Source organism: Nematolebias whitei, chromosome 12 (genome assembly GCF_014905685.2).
Source record: "Nematolebias whitei isolate Nwh7 chromosome 12, NemWhi1, whole genome shotgun sequence".
NCBI lineage: Eukaryota > Metazoa > Chordata > Actinopteri > Cyprinodontiformes > Rivulidae > Nematolebias > Nematolebias whitei.
In genome coordinates this window covers 43,151,847-43,166,706 of record NC_056509.1, presented here as the reverse complement: position 1 = coordinate 43,166,706, position 14,860 = coordinate 43,151,847, and the positions used below count along the sequence as shown (strand labels likewise).

The window sequence follows — 14,860 nt, the reverse complement described above, 5'->3', positions numbered from 1 at the left end:
GTTGTTTTGGTCAAATACTGAAGCTAACTTTAACCGCAACAGATATCACACTTATTAATGACTCACAGCTACTACCACACCAAATTTTAGCTCAACATCTGTAATACTGGCCGAGTCATAGCCGATTTTGCGTTGGCTACATGAAACTCTGTCCAGTAGTTCATGAGATATTTTGCTAACAGACAATCAGGGCTGATACCAGAGTTAACGAGAAAGATTAATTGATCTTGAACAACAAGTAAATTACTCTCAGCAACTACAACAAAGTCACTACCTGTAAAACTGAGTCATGGTTATTTGTGCATCAGTTGGATGTGGCGGCCATCTTGAACTAGGTTGTCTTCGAAAGTTAATTGGTGACGACTTTCTGCTAGTTTAATTAAAATTCATCCAGATGATACGATGTTTTTTTCTAACAGAAACACACATATTGATTAAAAACAGTACTGATAATAACTGTGTTTATTCGTGTTCGTCATTATCTTAGTGTTATATGTTTTCCAAGAATGTCCATCATTTGCTTCCTGTCGGTGCTTGTCTTTGAAAGACCTTGCCAGTAAAATGAAAAAGAGCTGAAATGTCCCACAGGATGAGGCCTTGCCCGTCCTTTTTCTTTTCTTTTTTTTTTAAAGCATGCATACCAATAAAGCACATCTTGATATTGTTATTCTAGTTCCTGTTTTTTTAAACTAGCACCATAAGGTCAGGCTTTAATGTCCAGTTTTTGTTTTCTGTTTAACAGCAAAAAGCTGTCATTTATTCCTTTAGATCATTTCTTTTTTTTAAATTCTTCCTCAGTTTATGTCAAGTCTGTACTTGGCAGCAGAAAGCAGGGCATACTGAGCATTCCCGAGTCTGAGTCAAAGTACTTTGACAGGCAGAAAAAGGAAAGTCCAGTACTAAAACACACATTGTAATGGTGTGTACACGCAGATCATCTCTCAGTGTGGATAGTTATTAAAAAGTCTTAAGAGGATAAATGATCATGCAAGTTCTCTGGGTAGAGGATGTGGGAAACGCCCGTAACAAGCACAAAAGTACTTATATGACATCACTTTGCCTGACTCACAGCTGGGATAGTCCCCGCACCAAGTCCTTGCTTGCCAAGAAAGCTTAAACACACCCTGGTGGTCAAAGATCCGCATGAAACCAGCCTCCATGTTGGATCAGCAGCTCCACATCACAGTGAAAGGCGATGGGACCTCTGCGCCTAAATGTCCGAGGAACTCGCGCAGTAGCATTTGCCCTTTCTGTCACTCTAAGACACGCCCCTTTAATTCAAGTTTGCAGTTTAAACCAATCATATTACGCAATTGTTTTGAGTGGCAGACAGAGCAGCCAATCAGAAACGTATAACTTGACAGGAGGCTGAACAAAGGCGTGGCATTCTGAGTAGGGTGTCGTCGGGAGGCTCCCATTCGAAGGCGACGGCGGTCGTCTGTATTTCTGTCCTAATCTCTCCAGAAAAGCGAAATTCCACCGAACAGACAGTGAATTCGACTAATTTCGATGTGCGGCTCGTTACCCATTGTTCTCGGCGAAGCTCTCGGCAGGGCTCTGGAATGACGGCGTGTGCGGAGAATTTGAATTAGCTCGCCGTTAGTTTGAAGAAAGACCGAGTCCGGGGTAGAGACGGAGAGAGGAGCCATTTTGTCCCGACTTTGTGTGTGTGTGTATGTGTGCGCGCGCGTGTGTGTGGGAGAGAATAGAAAAGAGTGGCAAATAGGAATCGCACGGGAAGACATTCTATTTTTGTGCTTTTTTTTGTTCTCTTGCTGTAGTGGGAAGGAAGCAGTCGGGCCTGGGATTTTGAACTTCTCGGACACGGGCACGCTTTTTTGGGTGGCATCAACAAATCCCAGATTGTGTGACTTGGAGCGGGCTGGAAGGCGCTGGCTTTAGACTTCCCGTGGGCGTGTTAGTTTAATTTTTTTTTTATTTTTGTATTAGAGTGAACGCATACTAGTTTTCAATGGCGAAAAAGACGTACGACTTGCTGTTCAAGCTGCTTCTGATCGGGGACTCGGGTGTCGGGAAGACCTGTGTGCTGTTCCGCTTCTCTGACGACGCCTTCAACACAACCTTCATCTCTACCATAGGTAAGACGACCACCGAACGGAAAGGCACCTGTGTTTGTCTTCACAGGTGTTCCTGACAGGGCCAAACTTGTGCCAGAAGAGGTTTGACAGCTGGGAAAGTGTGACCCCATCATGCAGCTGGAATGGTAGGCTGGACGTGTTAGCTAGCTAGCTAGCTAGCTAGCCGCTATGCTAGCATGCATCTTTTCTCCTGGCCTGGATGACCACCTGAAAACTATTTGTCCAGTTAAAAACAAATCATTCACCTACGCCTGATTAAGTCACTACATCAATAAAATAACTTTAATCAGTTTAGTTTGACTCTTAAGTCAAGTTGAGGCATTGCTGTCTTGTCGGTGGCTAACGGTTTGTTAGCGCTGCAGGCCCGTGACGCTAGCGACTTGTTAGCATCGTTTACTTGACACGAATAAAACTAATTGTAATAACTGTATTTCTACAAGTGATGTCTCAAACTGAAGTGACCAAACCACAAGTTAAAAGTACTTGATTACAAGTTTAACAACCTTCATTTGTAACTGGTTCAGTATCCTGTGGCCGGTGAAGCTACTCTTTAGTCTCACAGAAGCTAACGTTGTTAATGACATTAGCCTGTTTTTGTCAAATTTAGGGTAAGGACTGGTGCTGTAGAAAAGTAAAAATTCTCAAAGCACCAGACAAAATAAGTCAGGTCAGTAGACATTCAATGTTGCATTAAAAAAATATAGTTGCCCCCTTTTCTTTGGTTTCATACCTAAAAGTAATTATTGCAGTTTTGTGTACGTTTTAGCACAGTTAAGATTGCTTTATGCCTGAACAATTTAGTTTTGAGACAGCCCAGCTTGTTTACAAAAGGAGAACAGTTCAATTTTGACGAGCTAATCAAATTAGAAAAGAGGATCTAGAGAGAGTTTAGTGAATTTTTTGAGATATACAAACTGTTTTAGTTGGGGACATCTGTAATGGTTTGGTATAATGGTACATGTAGCAATAGCAAAATCAGTAAGGAGGTAAAGTCATTTGTGAGGATACATTTTGGCTACTCACGTCATGACATTAACCATAAACAGGGACTTTGTCTTCAATGCCTTGTAGTTGTTGTCACAACATGACGTAAAATGACTAATTTGTTAAATCAGTAGGACCACAAAGCTCTGTGGTCCAAGTGCAGAGGCAGATCCACTGCTTGGCAGCACGACTGCTCAGTGGTTTGCACTGCTACCTCACAGCAAGAAGGTTGTGGGTTCAGACCCCAGTTTGAACCTGAGGTCTTTCTGTGTGGAGTTTGTTTGTTTGCGTGGGGTTTCTCTGGTTTCCTCCCACAGTCCAAAAACATGCATGTTAGGTTGCCTTCAGGCAGGCCTCCTTTGCAAAAGAGATCTATGATCAATGGGATTTGCCTGGTTAAATAAAGGTAAAATAAAATAAGCTCTTAATGCAGTCCAGAGCATAAATAAAGCAGTTATGATTTAATTTTCCCCACGTTAATTATTATTTTGTCCTTAAATTAAAAACTTGTATGTAAATGTGCTACTAAATGCCAACTATGAAGTGAGTTTGTTTACCTACAGAAAGAGTCAAAGTGACTGAAAATAAGCCACGTTAAACTTTATCGTTCTAAAAGGTTTAAAACCTTGGGTTTGAAAGCTGAGCTTTTTAATTATGGTACTCCATCGCCCTGCGTGACCCCTGGTGTTTCCACCTTTAAAAACAACAATTCAATATACAATAAGAAATTCAATCACAAATGAAATGAAAGGCGGCAGAAAGAAGAAAAAAAATCTTATATCTGCCCCTTTATACCACAAAATTAATTCAAACAATAATAATCTTCAAATAAATCTATATAATTCCACCTTAACGTCTTTGAGATTGTACACTTGCCCAATTCACCATATTTGTTTACATACACACAGTACTGCCAACCTAATGTAGGTCAGTCATGTGACTTAAGCTTCCATGTGGTTTTTGGTGGATTCAGCAGTGTTTTGTTTACATTAAGTGTGGACCTGCATTTCAGAATCACATTAGATATAGCTGCAGTGCTTTGAAAGTTCTTGGAAGTTCTTAACAATTAATTTGCAAAAGTAATGGAATTAAAATAAAATAAAAAAATCATAATTTTGAAAATGAATTGTATTCATCTTGACTCTCCACAAATAATTAATTCATTTTTCTTAGCTCATGCAGTCCTAACGCCAAGAAATGAGCAAAGTACCTGTAATTTGAGGTAAAATACATATTTGGTTGTGTGCTGCTCCAGTGAGAACTTTAATCAATCCAACGTGGTGACATCATCAACTTTTTCTCGTCTATGCTTGCGTCTAAAATCACACTTGCATGAGTCAAGTGTTATGTATGTCAAATCCCATCACGGCCCAAGTGTGCGCTCCATTTACACCTGCTGCTTAAGATCAGTATTGAGTAATAAATAATACATTAGAGCTGTTGTTCTGGTCGACAGAGTTTAGCATTTGCCGTTCCCCAAATTTGGGATTTATTTCCAGTTCAGGCTTTTGGTGACTTTGCTAGACTATTTTATTATGCGAACAGCTGTTTGGTTGCAGAGCCCGCTGTTACTTGTAGACTTTTTTATGATTTTAGCTTTGCTTTGACTTGCACTAGTGTTTGTGCTTTAGCACGCCCAGTCTCCTTTCTGAAAATAAGTTTCAAGCTGGACACAGCTGAGTAAAACCACTCAGTCATATCATTTTAAAGATGTGTTGGCGATTAAGCACATTTGGGACAGCAGTGCAGACAGATTCCTCAGCAGGTAAAGACCTGTAGTAACCTTTGCTCCTTCGAGGGGGTAAATTAGTGCCTGAGAGTTGGCGACAACAGGTTTTCTGATTTAATTTAGAGAAATGTGGAGATGAAGGGTCTACACTTAGCAAGATGTCTTCCTTTAACATAGAATGTATAATTCTGTTCAGTTTAAGCTCAAGAGGCAGAAATAAATGTTCTGTTTGAAATTACTTATGTTTTCACTGCTTATTAACATATTTCAGACCTGCTCAAATGATCTAACAAACCGTTAACAGGAGCAAGTTTGCCAAAGCTTTTACATGAATCAAACTGCTTGGGTGTGAAACTGGGAACACGCTGCAGCGGGTAAACATTCTGCACACCTTCCAGCAGCAAACTTCAGTAACAAACATGGCTGCACTGTGAAGGTTACTCCTGCATATCTTGCTGATCATCAGCGCAGCGTGAGCAACCAGTTGTGGGGAGGGAGACGATCGGCACGGCTGTCTCGGGTGGGAGTTTGTAAAACGGGTGAAGAATAAATTGGTGTTGTCGGGGATTTTCAACTCTTCATAACTCGACAGGCAACTGAGCGTTCATGGGCTGCTGTAGTTCCCATTACTCATATAGGTGAGTAACCGTGAACTCTGACGCTGCATCACAGAATGAATGCAGGGAGTGTAGTTCCAATAAACACATTCACATAGTTGTCAAACTACTACTGTACCCGGTAATCCAACAAATATGTTTGTTTTTTTTCTAAGATGGTATGTAAAACCTTCCAACATAATCACTTTCCACAATCTTAGGCACTTTTGTATTTTTTTCCTTTGCACTTTAAACATCCACTTCAAGTTGTTTGACAAATTCGTGCATCGAAGAAAAATGTGTTTTTGTGAATATGATGCTTGTTTATAACTGCAGTTTTAAGAGAGATGTAGGTTTGATATTCTTCCATATATCTCTTGTTTCTGCCCCATCCATAACGTCCTGGACAACTGAACCAACAAAAAAGTTGTTACCAAGTGATTTTAACTGCATTTATTGTTTTTCAGAGTTGGTTTCTTTGTCATTCGCACCACACGTGGTACATGTGGTGGAATGAAATTATGTACACAGGGTCCCAATTACATCCAACAGTAAAATGTAAAAGAAAAACAGTAATAACATCTAAGATATGAACTAAGAAAAACATCAACTAAAAATACACTAAGAACTAGATGCATAAAAAACATTAAAATATTTTGATGCGCATCCCAGGGTTTTGTAGTGAGGGGTAAAGAGGAAAAATAAAACATTTTTTTTTACTCAGACTTTAGAGACTTAAGCAAATATGTTTTTGTTTTTTTTAATGGCAAGATGACCTCAGCGCATTAACGAACTTTGCACAGATGTTCCAGTAAGTTTAATGTAGAAACTGTCCATTTGTAGTTTTAACTCTGTCTGAAATGTTTGGCAGCAGTTGTGGACTTGATTTGTGGAAGAGAGATGTTTTTAATAAAACAGAAAAGTTCTTTCATCAAGATGCCTGAACTTTTTCTTTTCAAAGTGACTGCACATGAATAGATTATCCTGTCTGCTTTAATTAATAAATAAATAAATAAAAAGGTTGATGCAATTCCTGCTTCAGGCGTTTCATAGTTTGTATTTTGTTTTGTTGAATACATTAGTCTGATTCGATGACATTGCACCATCAAATAAGAATTTAAACCAGCATAGAAAGAATTGTATTATTATAATTATTATTATTCCTGGCTTTTGACACTGCGTGATTGTCTGTATTCTATAACGTTAGCCGTTTAGTTCTTATCGTTACCTATTTGGATCTATGTATTTTATCCTGTGTACTTTGCTTGTTTTGTTTTTGCTGTACAGCACTTTGGTTAGCCTTGTTGCTGTTTTAAGTTTTTTTTTTAATAAATAAAGTGGTATGATGTGATATTATAGTCCAAAGTAAATGCTGGCCGAGTGACGTAAAGGATGGAATATCTGTTGAAATGTCCAAAATAATGAAGAGGTTCAAACACAACTACAACCAAAATCATACAAAGGAGATTAAAAAAAAGTTTTGTATGTGCTAAACATAAACACAAATTATATAAAACTGCATTAAAGTATTATGAGCATAAAGGTGGACTGTTTTTTGTCTTAGTTACCGGCCCGTTTATAAGAGCAGTCTCTATGTATGTGTTGCAATCTCAAATAATGGGTTGCAGGAAACAAAGTAAATTTGAATATTTATGCAACAAAATCTTTTCCAGAATGGCTATAAGAATAATTTATCATGGATGTCTTTAAACTTCTGCAACTAACCAAACGCCTGAAAGGGAAATAAAGAAAAGTTTAGAAACGGCAGAAACAGGAATGCGTTTAATTCTTTGGAACTGTACTTTTACTTTAAGTGTGATTTAAAACAGTTTTCCATTAAAAGGGTAAATGACCCATAATCAACACAAATTCTAAGTACTTCTCACAGAGTAAAATCTTTATTTTTATGAGGAAAACATCTGCATGTCACCCCTGCTGAGGCTGATTTAGAGTTGTGACTTTTAATTTGTTGCATTTATCTTGTTTGCCTGTACACTGTCCCCTCTCAAGTCCTAGTTTTCTTTTGCGTCTTTTTGTCCAACAACAATGTTTTTCCCCTTCTCCTTCTCCCCCTGGGGTGTCCATAATATTTGGTGAGTCACGTTATGGCAGCCACTTCCTTCATTATTTTATGGCCCCACCCCAGCGAAAACAGCTGTTTCTTGGACTTTTTAAACCAACCACAAGTTCTGACCAAAACAGAAGTGACAGCTCAGGATTAAACAGGAAAACTTCTTGGACAAAAGTCAGAAAACGATGAATCACCAGTTTGATCCAGGCCCTCCTTTTTAGACTTCCAACCACATAATGAGAACTTCTCTACCCGCGGTGAAAAACATGAATTTATTCCATTTTGACATTTTTTGCTTTCATACTTTTAAAAGTAGTTTCAGACGTGTTGCTTTCTGACTGCTGCAAGTAACTTTCAGCACATTTGAGCCCAAGAACAGAGCATACAAAATGTACAAAACCAGCTGCTGTTTATATTACTGACTTGTTTTGTCAGACTATAACATTTTTAGATACTGAAGCAGGAAATACTCACAGCTGTTGCTCTTTTATTGAACTATTCAACTTTAATTGCATGTTTGTTGCTCTATAAAGTGTCCCAAGATGACCTAAATTATTCATGGTGTATACATAAATCAAATGCTTTGTTTCAAAACCAACGATTAGTCAGTGACATCACTTTTTGTTTCTCTGGGCTGGCTTCGAACGTGACGCTGCAGAAACAGGAAGAAGTTATATTTTAGTCTTTGATGGAAACCCGTCTGTCATTTCCCTTTTTTTCTACCTTTGACAAAATAGTTTATTGCAAAATTTTGTTTGAAAGTCATATTTTTTTTGTGTAATTCCTTGAGTGAACATGGCTTTTTAAAATTTTATTTATATCTGATGTCTTTTTTTTTTTTTACAGGAATAGACTTCAAGATTAAAACAGTTGAACTACAAGGAAAGAAGATCAAACTACAGATATGGTGAGTCTGAGATTGAGCTTTTCTGTACGAAGATTGTTGCCAAAGCTTTTCACAGCATGCATCAATGGGCATTCGCGAGTGAGCAGGGCTGAAAAATGCTCAGTATTTTTAAATTCCCATGCTGCGTGCTCAGTTTTTGCCTTTTTGTATCGTTGTAAAACATCTGTTCGACATAACTCCCTCATGGACTGAAGTATGCGAGAGCAGGAAATGGTCATCAGTCCGTCTGCTGCAGGGTTATCATTGTAGTCCACAACATCTGGTTTCACCCAGCTGGAAATGACAGTTTGATTGTTTTCTTATCAAGTCTTAAGCACAAACATGTCAGAACTTGAATATTTAACTAACTGGGAACTGTATACAAACCATCAATTTGCTTTCATTTTCTTTACTAAAACTTTCACCTTTTTTTTCCACCAAGATATATTATTACTGTCTTAAAAAATACATTTTATGTGATTCCTAAGCTAGTATTTTTAGAAAACAAGGACATAGTGAAAATGTCTTTACAGAGGTGCTGGATAGTCTTGCTTCCAAAGATATATGTATATTTTTACACGCATGCACACAGTAGGAGACAGTTGCTGGCCAAGTGTATTTTTGTTACAGGAGCATCTATTGTGTTCATTCATTCGGTGCTTATCTCCATCTATCAAATGGAAAACTGATACCTGCATGACAACACCCACTGCCACATTATTAACACAAAATGTTTTTCAAACCTAATTTATAAAACGTATATTAGCCTAAACTTAAAAAAAAAAAAATAATCTACCGCTGTTTTACCTTGTGTTTAACAAATAATACGATATAATTCAGGGGTCGACATAAGTGGTTTCCGATTGTCCGACACGACCCATTTTTATCTCGGACAACCAGATCTGGCCTCGAGGTTGTTTGTGGACAACCAAGCGGAATAGACGTGGATCGAAGTTCTTCGTCTCGTTAAAGCCATCCAATCTAATGGTGATGCAGAGATTAAATTGATGCTGCTTTCAACAAACGAAGAGAACCAGAGCCACAGTTTGACCCAGTCGGAGCAGAACAGGGCGGGTCGTTCCGTCTGATACACGGCAGGTGTGTTCCCAACTCAGACAGGCTGCAGGTGAGGGCACCAATCTGTGTTTCCTGGACTATTTTACAAGGAGGACACCTCGCTACCCTAATCGAAGGCGACATGCAATAAATTATTAAACTTCTACGTATTAAATATACAGATACCAGAACAGAAACATGATCACCCCCCGCCCTTCCTCCAGCACTGCGCCCTGACCTCCCGAGGACTTTTGTATCTAAAATTTAACTTTGCATCAAAAGTTAACGCGATCAGACCGAGCGCTGTCCTGAAAGGAGACTGGGCCACCGTGGGAGAGCTCCGCCTGTTTGTCTCTCACAGTGAGAGAGCAGTTTCTGCTGCTTTAATTCTTATAATTAAACTGTTTTAACAGTAAAAGATAAATATTTATACGCCCCAGATTATAGCAGAGATGCTTGTTTAACTTTTTTTTTTTTTTACCTCAAACTCATCAAGTTCTGTCTGTGAGAGGGTTCAGGTGTTTGTAGTTTATCATTAATATCTGCAAACTTAACTTAAACTACACACCAAGTTTTAACAAAAATAAGGTTTTGTGTCTTTGGATGGTTATATACTAAATATGGTAAATACTATGCTATTTAATAAATCATCAAATGTGATTTTTTTTTTTTTGAAATACATGAACTGAAATCCAGTAATTATACTCCCTTTGAATAAAATCAAAGTCACTTTATTGTCAGAACTGCAATATGTACAGGACATACAAAGGATTGAAATTACATTACTCTCAGACCCCTGGTGCAACAATAACCATTTAACATTAAACATTTAATAAACATAAGCATAAAATGAAATAATGAAAGTATGATATTGTCTTAAATTGTAGTGTGGCGGTATAAACATTTTTTTAAAAGTATATCTATAAAATGAAATGAAGTGAAGGTCCTGACATTCACATTTGTAGTAAGTGGCAAATCAGCATATGAAGTGAATGTACACAGTGTATGTATGAAGTCCTTGATATTGGTGTAGGTAAAGTGACATATGCAATAAGGCTAGTAAAAATATATATATTAACAGTAGTGTATAAATATAAACGGCAGTGCGAGTATAAACAGTAGTGCAAAATGGTCATTTTAGAGGAGAAATCTGTCGGTCTGGCAAATAAAAAAATTATTTTAAGTTAAGTTATACTCTGCAAATGATCTCTATGCTATTTATTTTTTTATATATCTGTCAACCCCTCAATTAATAAAATTGAAATAACACAAAAGTAAACTAGAGAATATTCTTCAAACCGTCTCCTTCAGAATGTTGGTCTGCATGGTGCAGGTTAGATTCTTACTACTTCAACGCTTCATTCTGATCACATGTTTGAGTAACCAATGGGTGTAGAACAAATTCAGTCTGTTTTTCTGCTTTCATCTGCCTTAAATACACGGAGCGCCCCACGTCCAAAGTCAGAAAGTTGGAAAATAGTTTGTTTTTTAAGTTAGAAAATAAGAAATTGTTTAAGTGAAGCTCTCGGATCTTTCTTTTTTTATGATTCTGCAGATTAAAGGTCCAGGCCTGTAGTTTACCTGCTGAGGATTATAATGATTTTCTGGGTTTAGCTTCTAAATCACAGCAGGCTTTTCAAGTGTCTCCAAGTTAACATTAAATCACAGCTTCTGAGCTCCGAATCATTATGTACCTGGTCTGTATTTTGTTGTTTAATTGCATAATTTGTATTTCAGTCTCAGGTGATTAGCAGAGAAGTTGGCTACGTGCTAGAAAGTTAGTTTAAAGATGGAAAGGAGAGTAAAGGTAGCATCTCGCTGGTCTTTGAGCACGTTCACGTTTCAAACGTCTCAAAGCTTTCACTGAACCTGAAGTGGGCAACAAGTTAATGTGCGCAGCCTTGAATGCAGCTTTACAAGACGTGCACATAAAAATAAGTTGTGATTTTCACAAACTGGCTGCTCAGAGCACAGTTCTCTGATTACTTGATTGCAGACGCTCAACGTTCTCTTGGTTTGTTTGTAATTTAGAGTCAACGATCAAGAACTATAGATACTACCTTAAGTGCTTAGTTTAAATATATGATTAAAGTATGTCCCCCAACATGCTTTACCTCATGAAAAAATAGATTTTGTAACAAAAACATTTAACATTTAGTGACCTCTTTACTGTCATAGTTCCAAAATGTAGAATCCATCTGAGCTACAATGCAGTTTTAATCAAAATAAATCATTGAGCTAGAAAGTACAGAAACTTTCTACAAAGTATAAAACAAACTGTGCCACGTTGTTTGTTTTACAGTTGAACTTTGTGCAATAAAAGTTTTGTACGGGAGTCTGGGATATTTTTTTTGTGCACATCTTCAGTCCGGCCTCGCCGAGAATAAAAATTAAGAATCTGTCAAACTTTGTAGTTCAATACCCCCCCGTGTAGTTAAGTCATGTATTGTTACCGTGTGGATCTGACCCATTTGTTTGGTTCGACGGCTGGAATTAATTGGGAGAAGATGAGTATAAACAAAGGTGTTTTGTTTGCAGGGACACAGCGGGCCAAGAACGGTTCCACACCATCACCACCTCCTACTACAGAGGAGCGATGGGCATCATGCTGGTCTACGACATCACCAACGCCAAGAGCTTTGAAAACATCAGCAAGTGGCTGCGCAACATCGATGAGGTGAGACCAAGTCCGCCCCGTCTTCTTCATGCCGTGTCTAGCGTTTGCTTTTTTTCTTTTACATACTTTGTTTTTATCTTGAAGCATAAAAACGGTGATAATTCCTTCAGGAACGCAGCCAACAGGAGTAAGAACCAGATTAACTGAGTGTAATGAACTGTGAAACGGGAGCGCTGATAGGAAATCACATTAGGCCGTCCAGATGTTTGCATGCATCAGTACTGAAGACTGTTTATACTGATCATTTGCAAGGCTTTCAAGCAAACACAATATATTTTTAATTTTATTTATTTTTTGTAACCTTTGCATCAAACTCCTTAGACTGTGATTAAAAACTCCCAAGTTCATGCTAATCCTTATTGCTCACTGTGCCTGTTGGCATGGAGGGCAGCAACAAAGACCCTCCAATCTGTTCTGGGCCAGCATCTGGATGGTACCCCAGGTGTGGTTTAGGGTCTTCATCTCTACTGTTTGTTGCCCGGCGTTCTTCAGACTGCCTCTTGCACTTGTCTTGTGATGTTCAGGTTGTGAAAGTATTACCAGGTTCTAGGGCTGGGTGATATGCACCAAAATTAATATCTCAATATTTTAAGATTAATGGCAATATATAGCTTAAAATTTGTTTTTCCCGTAACGTAATAACAAAAATATATTTGTCCCAATTGTCACAAAGGCACATTCATTAACAAACGGCTGCAACTGTACAAAACGTGTGTGTAAAAAAATAAACTGTTTACATATATTAAATAACGATCCTCTTCAGCTGCGGCGCCTTCACGACGTGAATCAGAACGTGAGGGAGAAGGATGGGCCGCGTGAAGATGGCGGCGCAGACGGGCAGAAAAAGAACTACACGGACTTTGAAGTCTTAATTATAACGCAGCGTTAAAACATCGATACAAACAAAATAGTCCCATCTTATTTAGAAATTATCTGAACATTTTAAAATATCGAGAGATCGTTCAGCCCTACCAGGTTCTTTCATAAGCACACACCCAGTCCACCTCCACCTTCTCATGATGAAGGTCTCCGTGCTGCCTTGACAACGAGCAGTGGTTTATTTGAGCTGGGACAGACGATGGTCGGGATTCTTCGCAGCCTCTTCATCTTCCTTGTTTTTTTTTTTTTGTTCCGTTAGCCTTTTTATGATTACGGCTATCTCTGGAAAATATTATTCTGCAATGGGATTTATTCTTCTTCATCGAATGAACCAACTGGATTGGTGAGGCTAGATTAAATTTATTTCACATCATCTGCGCTCGTAGTTCTTGGCCAGAGGAAATGCTATAAAACTCTGTGGTAATCAGGATAGCAGCGGTGCACAGAAAGTGAAATAAATTAAGTGAAGCCGTCTGGTCCAGGCTGCTCGTTAAAGCTTTGTTGGAGGTTTCTTCTCACTGGTAAAGAGGAAAAGTAACACAATGAATTTCCTGCTAACTCAGAACTGGGTGCACCGTGGCCTCTGAAAGCTTGTTTTTAACTCCGCAGAAGTTGTTTATTAATATTTAAAAATAAAATGCTGTTTACAATCTCTTGTTCTTGACGTTTGCGATCCCACGGAACAAGTTTTCATGACTACCCAATGACTCGTTAATAAACTGAGACATTTAAAATGCTCAAATTAAGCTTTTGTTTGTGATGTGAACCTTTTCAAAAGTAATTTTTGTCTCTTTGTCAACGGAATAACAAACGTACATAATCTGTCAGTAAGTTCTTGATTTCTTCAACATAAATGTGCTATATTATTTATTTATGCTTTCTTTGTCCTAAATATGACATCATGCTTGCTTGAACTTTCAGAAACAGACATTATAATCGTGTTTATCTGTTGGGAAAAATATCCCGTAGATCACTGGACAGATTTCTGTGAAACGTTTGGAAATTAAACCTTTAGAGGAAACCTGATTTAAGATGGCTGATGCACACTTTAACCGGCTCTAAAATGGCTATAATGAATTAAAATGTTGAAATATTAAGCTACCATTTGTTGCGTTGCAATCTTTAATCTTAGTTAATTAAGATTAGATTGCTTAATTAAACTTTTAACACAATTTTAAATCTTTAATTTAAGCAACCATATCTTTAGTCTAAAAGCTCTGGCATTTCTTCAAGGAGTCTTTAAATATAATGAAAGTTTTTCAGTTGTCGTTTACCTGACACAAGTCTTCTAATAGTAGTTTGACTTTAAAATGTCAACAAATACATTTCTTTAAACTTACCGTTTTGTTTTTATTTCCTCTGCATGTGTTTCGGTAGAGAATGTTGGTGGGGTTTGTACACAGTAATTGCTCATTTCTAACTCGGTTGAAATCTTCGTACCTGCGAACTTGTTGCTTTTCGGCGAAATTCACCGATTTCAAACAAAAATGTAATTTATGTGAATCATGTAGATTCTAAGAGGTTTTTTTTTTTTGGTGGTGGGGGGTGTCGGAGGCATGGTGGATGGCATAATTTCCCTTTTAAGAAATGGTGTGCTTCCTCGGCCACTTGGCAGTGCGCTCATCTCTTCAGGGGTGTTTGTCGACAGGGTGAGGGGGAGACACGTTCGCGTTGCGTGCTAGCTTACTGCTATGTAGAGTTGCTTTTGAGCCCAAAAAATCCAACCCGACCCTATCCCATAGCTGTCATTTACGAACCCCACCCAACGAATTAACAGTAATCACAGGTCTGAACACCCCCCCCTCCCCCCCATCCTCGCCGGACACCGCTTACATTTCGGTGCTCGCCCACTCCGTGTCCTGTCCGCCTGCACGCGCGCCGTG

General features: G+C 38.3%; 1 protein-coding gene across 1 annotated transcript in view; it reads left to right on the top strand.

Moving 5' to 3' along the window:
- The first annotated feature begins 1,396 nt into the window (after positions 1-1,396).
- The window catches only part of rab10 (RAB10, member RAS oncogene family), a 21,043-nt gene continuing 7,579 nt past the window's right edge, over positions 1,397-14,860 (top strand). The window contains exons 1-3 of the mRNA XM_037685931.1: positions 1,397-2,099; positions 8,326-8,386; positions 11,960-12,098. Coding sequence (XP_037541859.1) covers positions 1,973-2,099; positions 8,326-8,386; positions 11,960-12,098 — 327 coding nt within the window. The 5' untranslated portion in view covers positions 1,397-1,972. The remainder of the gene's footprint in view (positions 2,100-8,325; positions 8,387-11,959; positions 12,099-14,860) is intronic.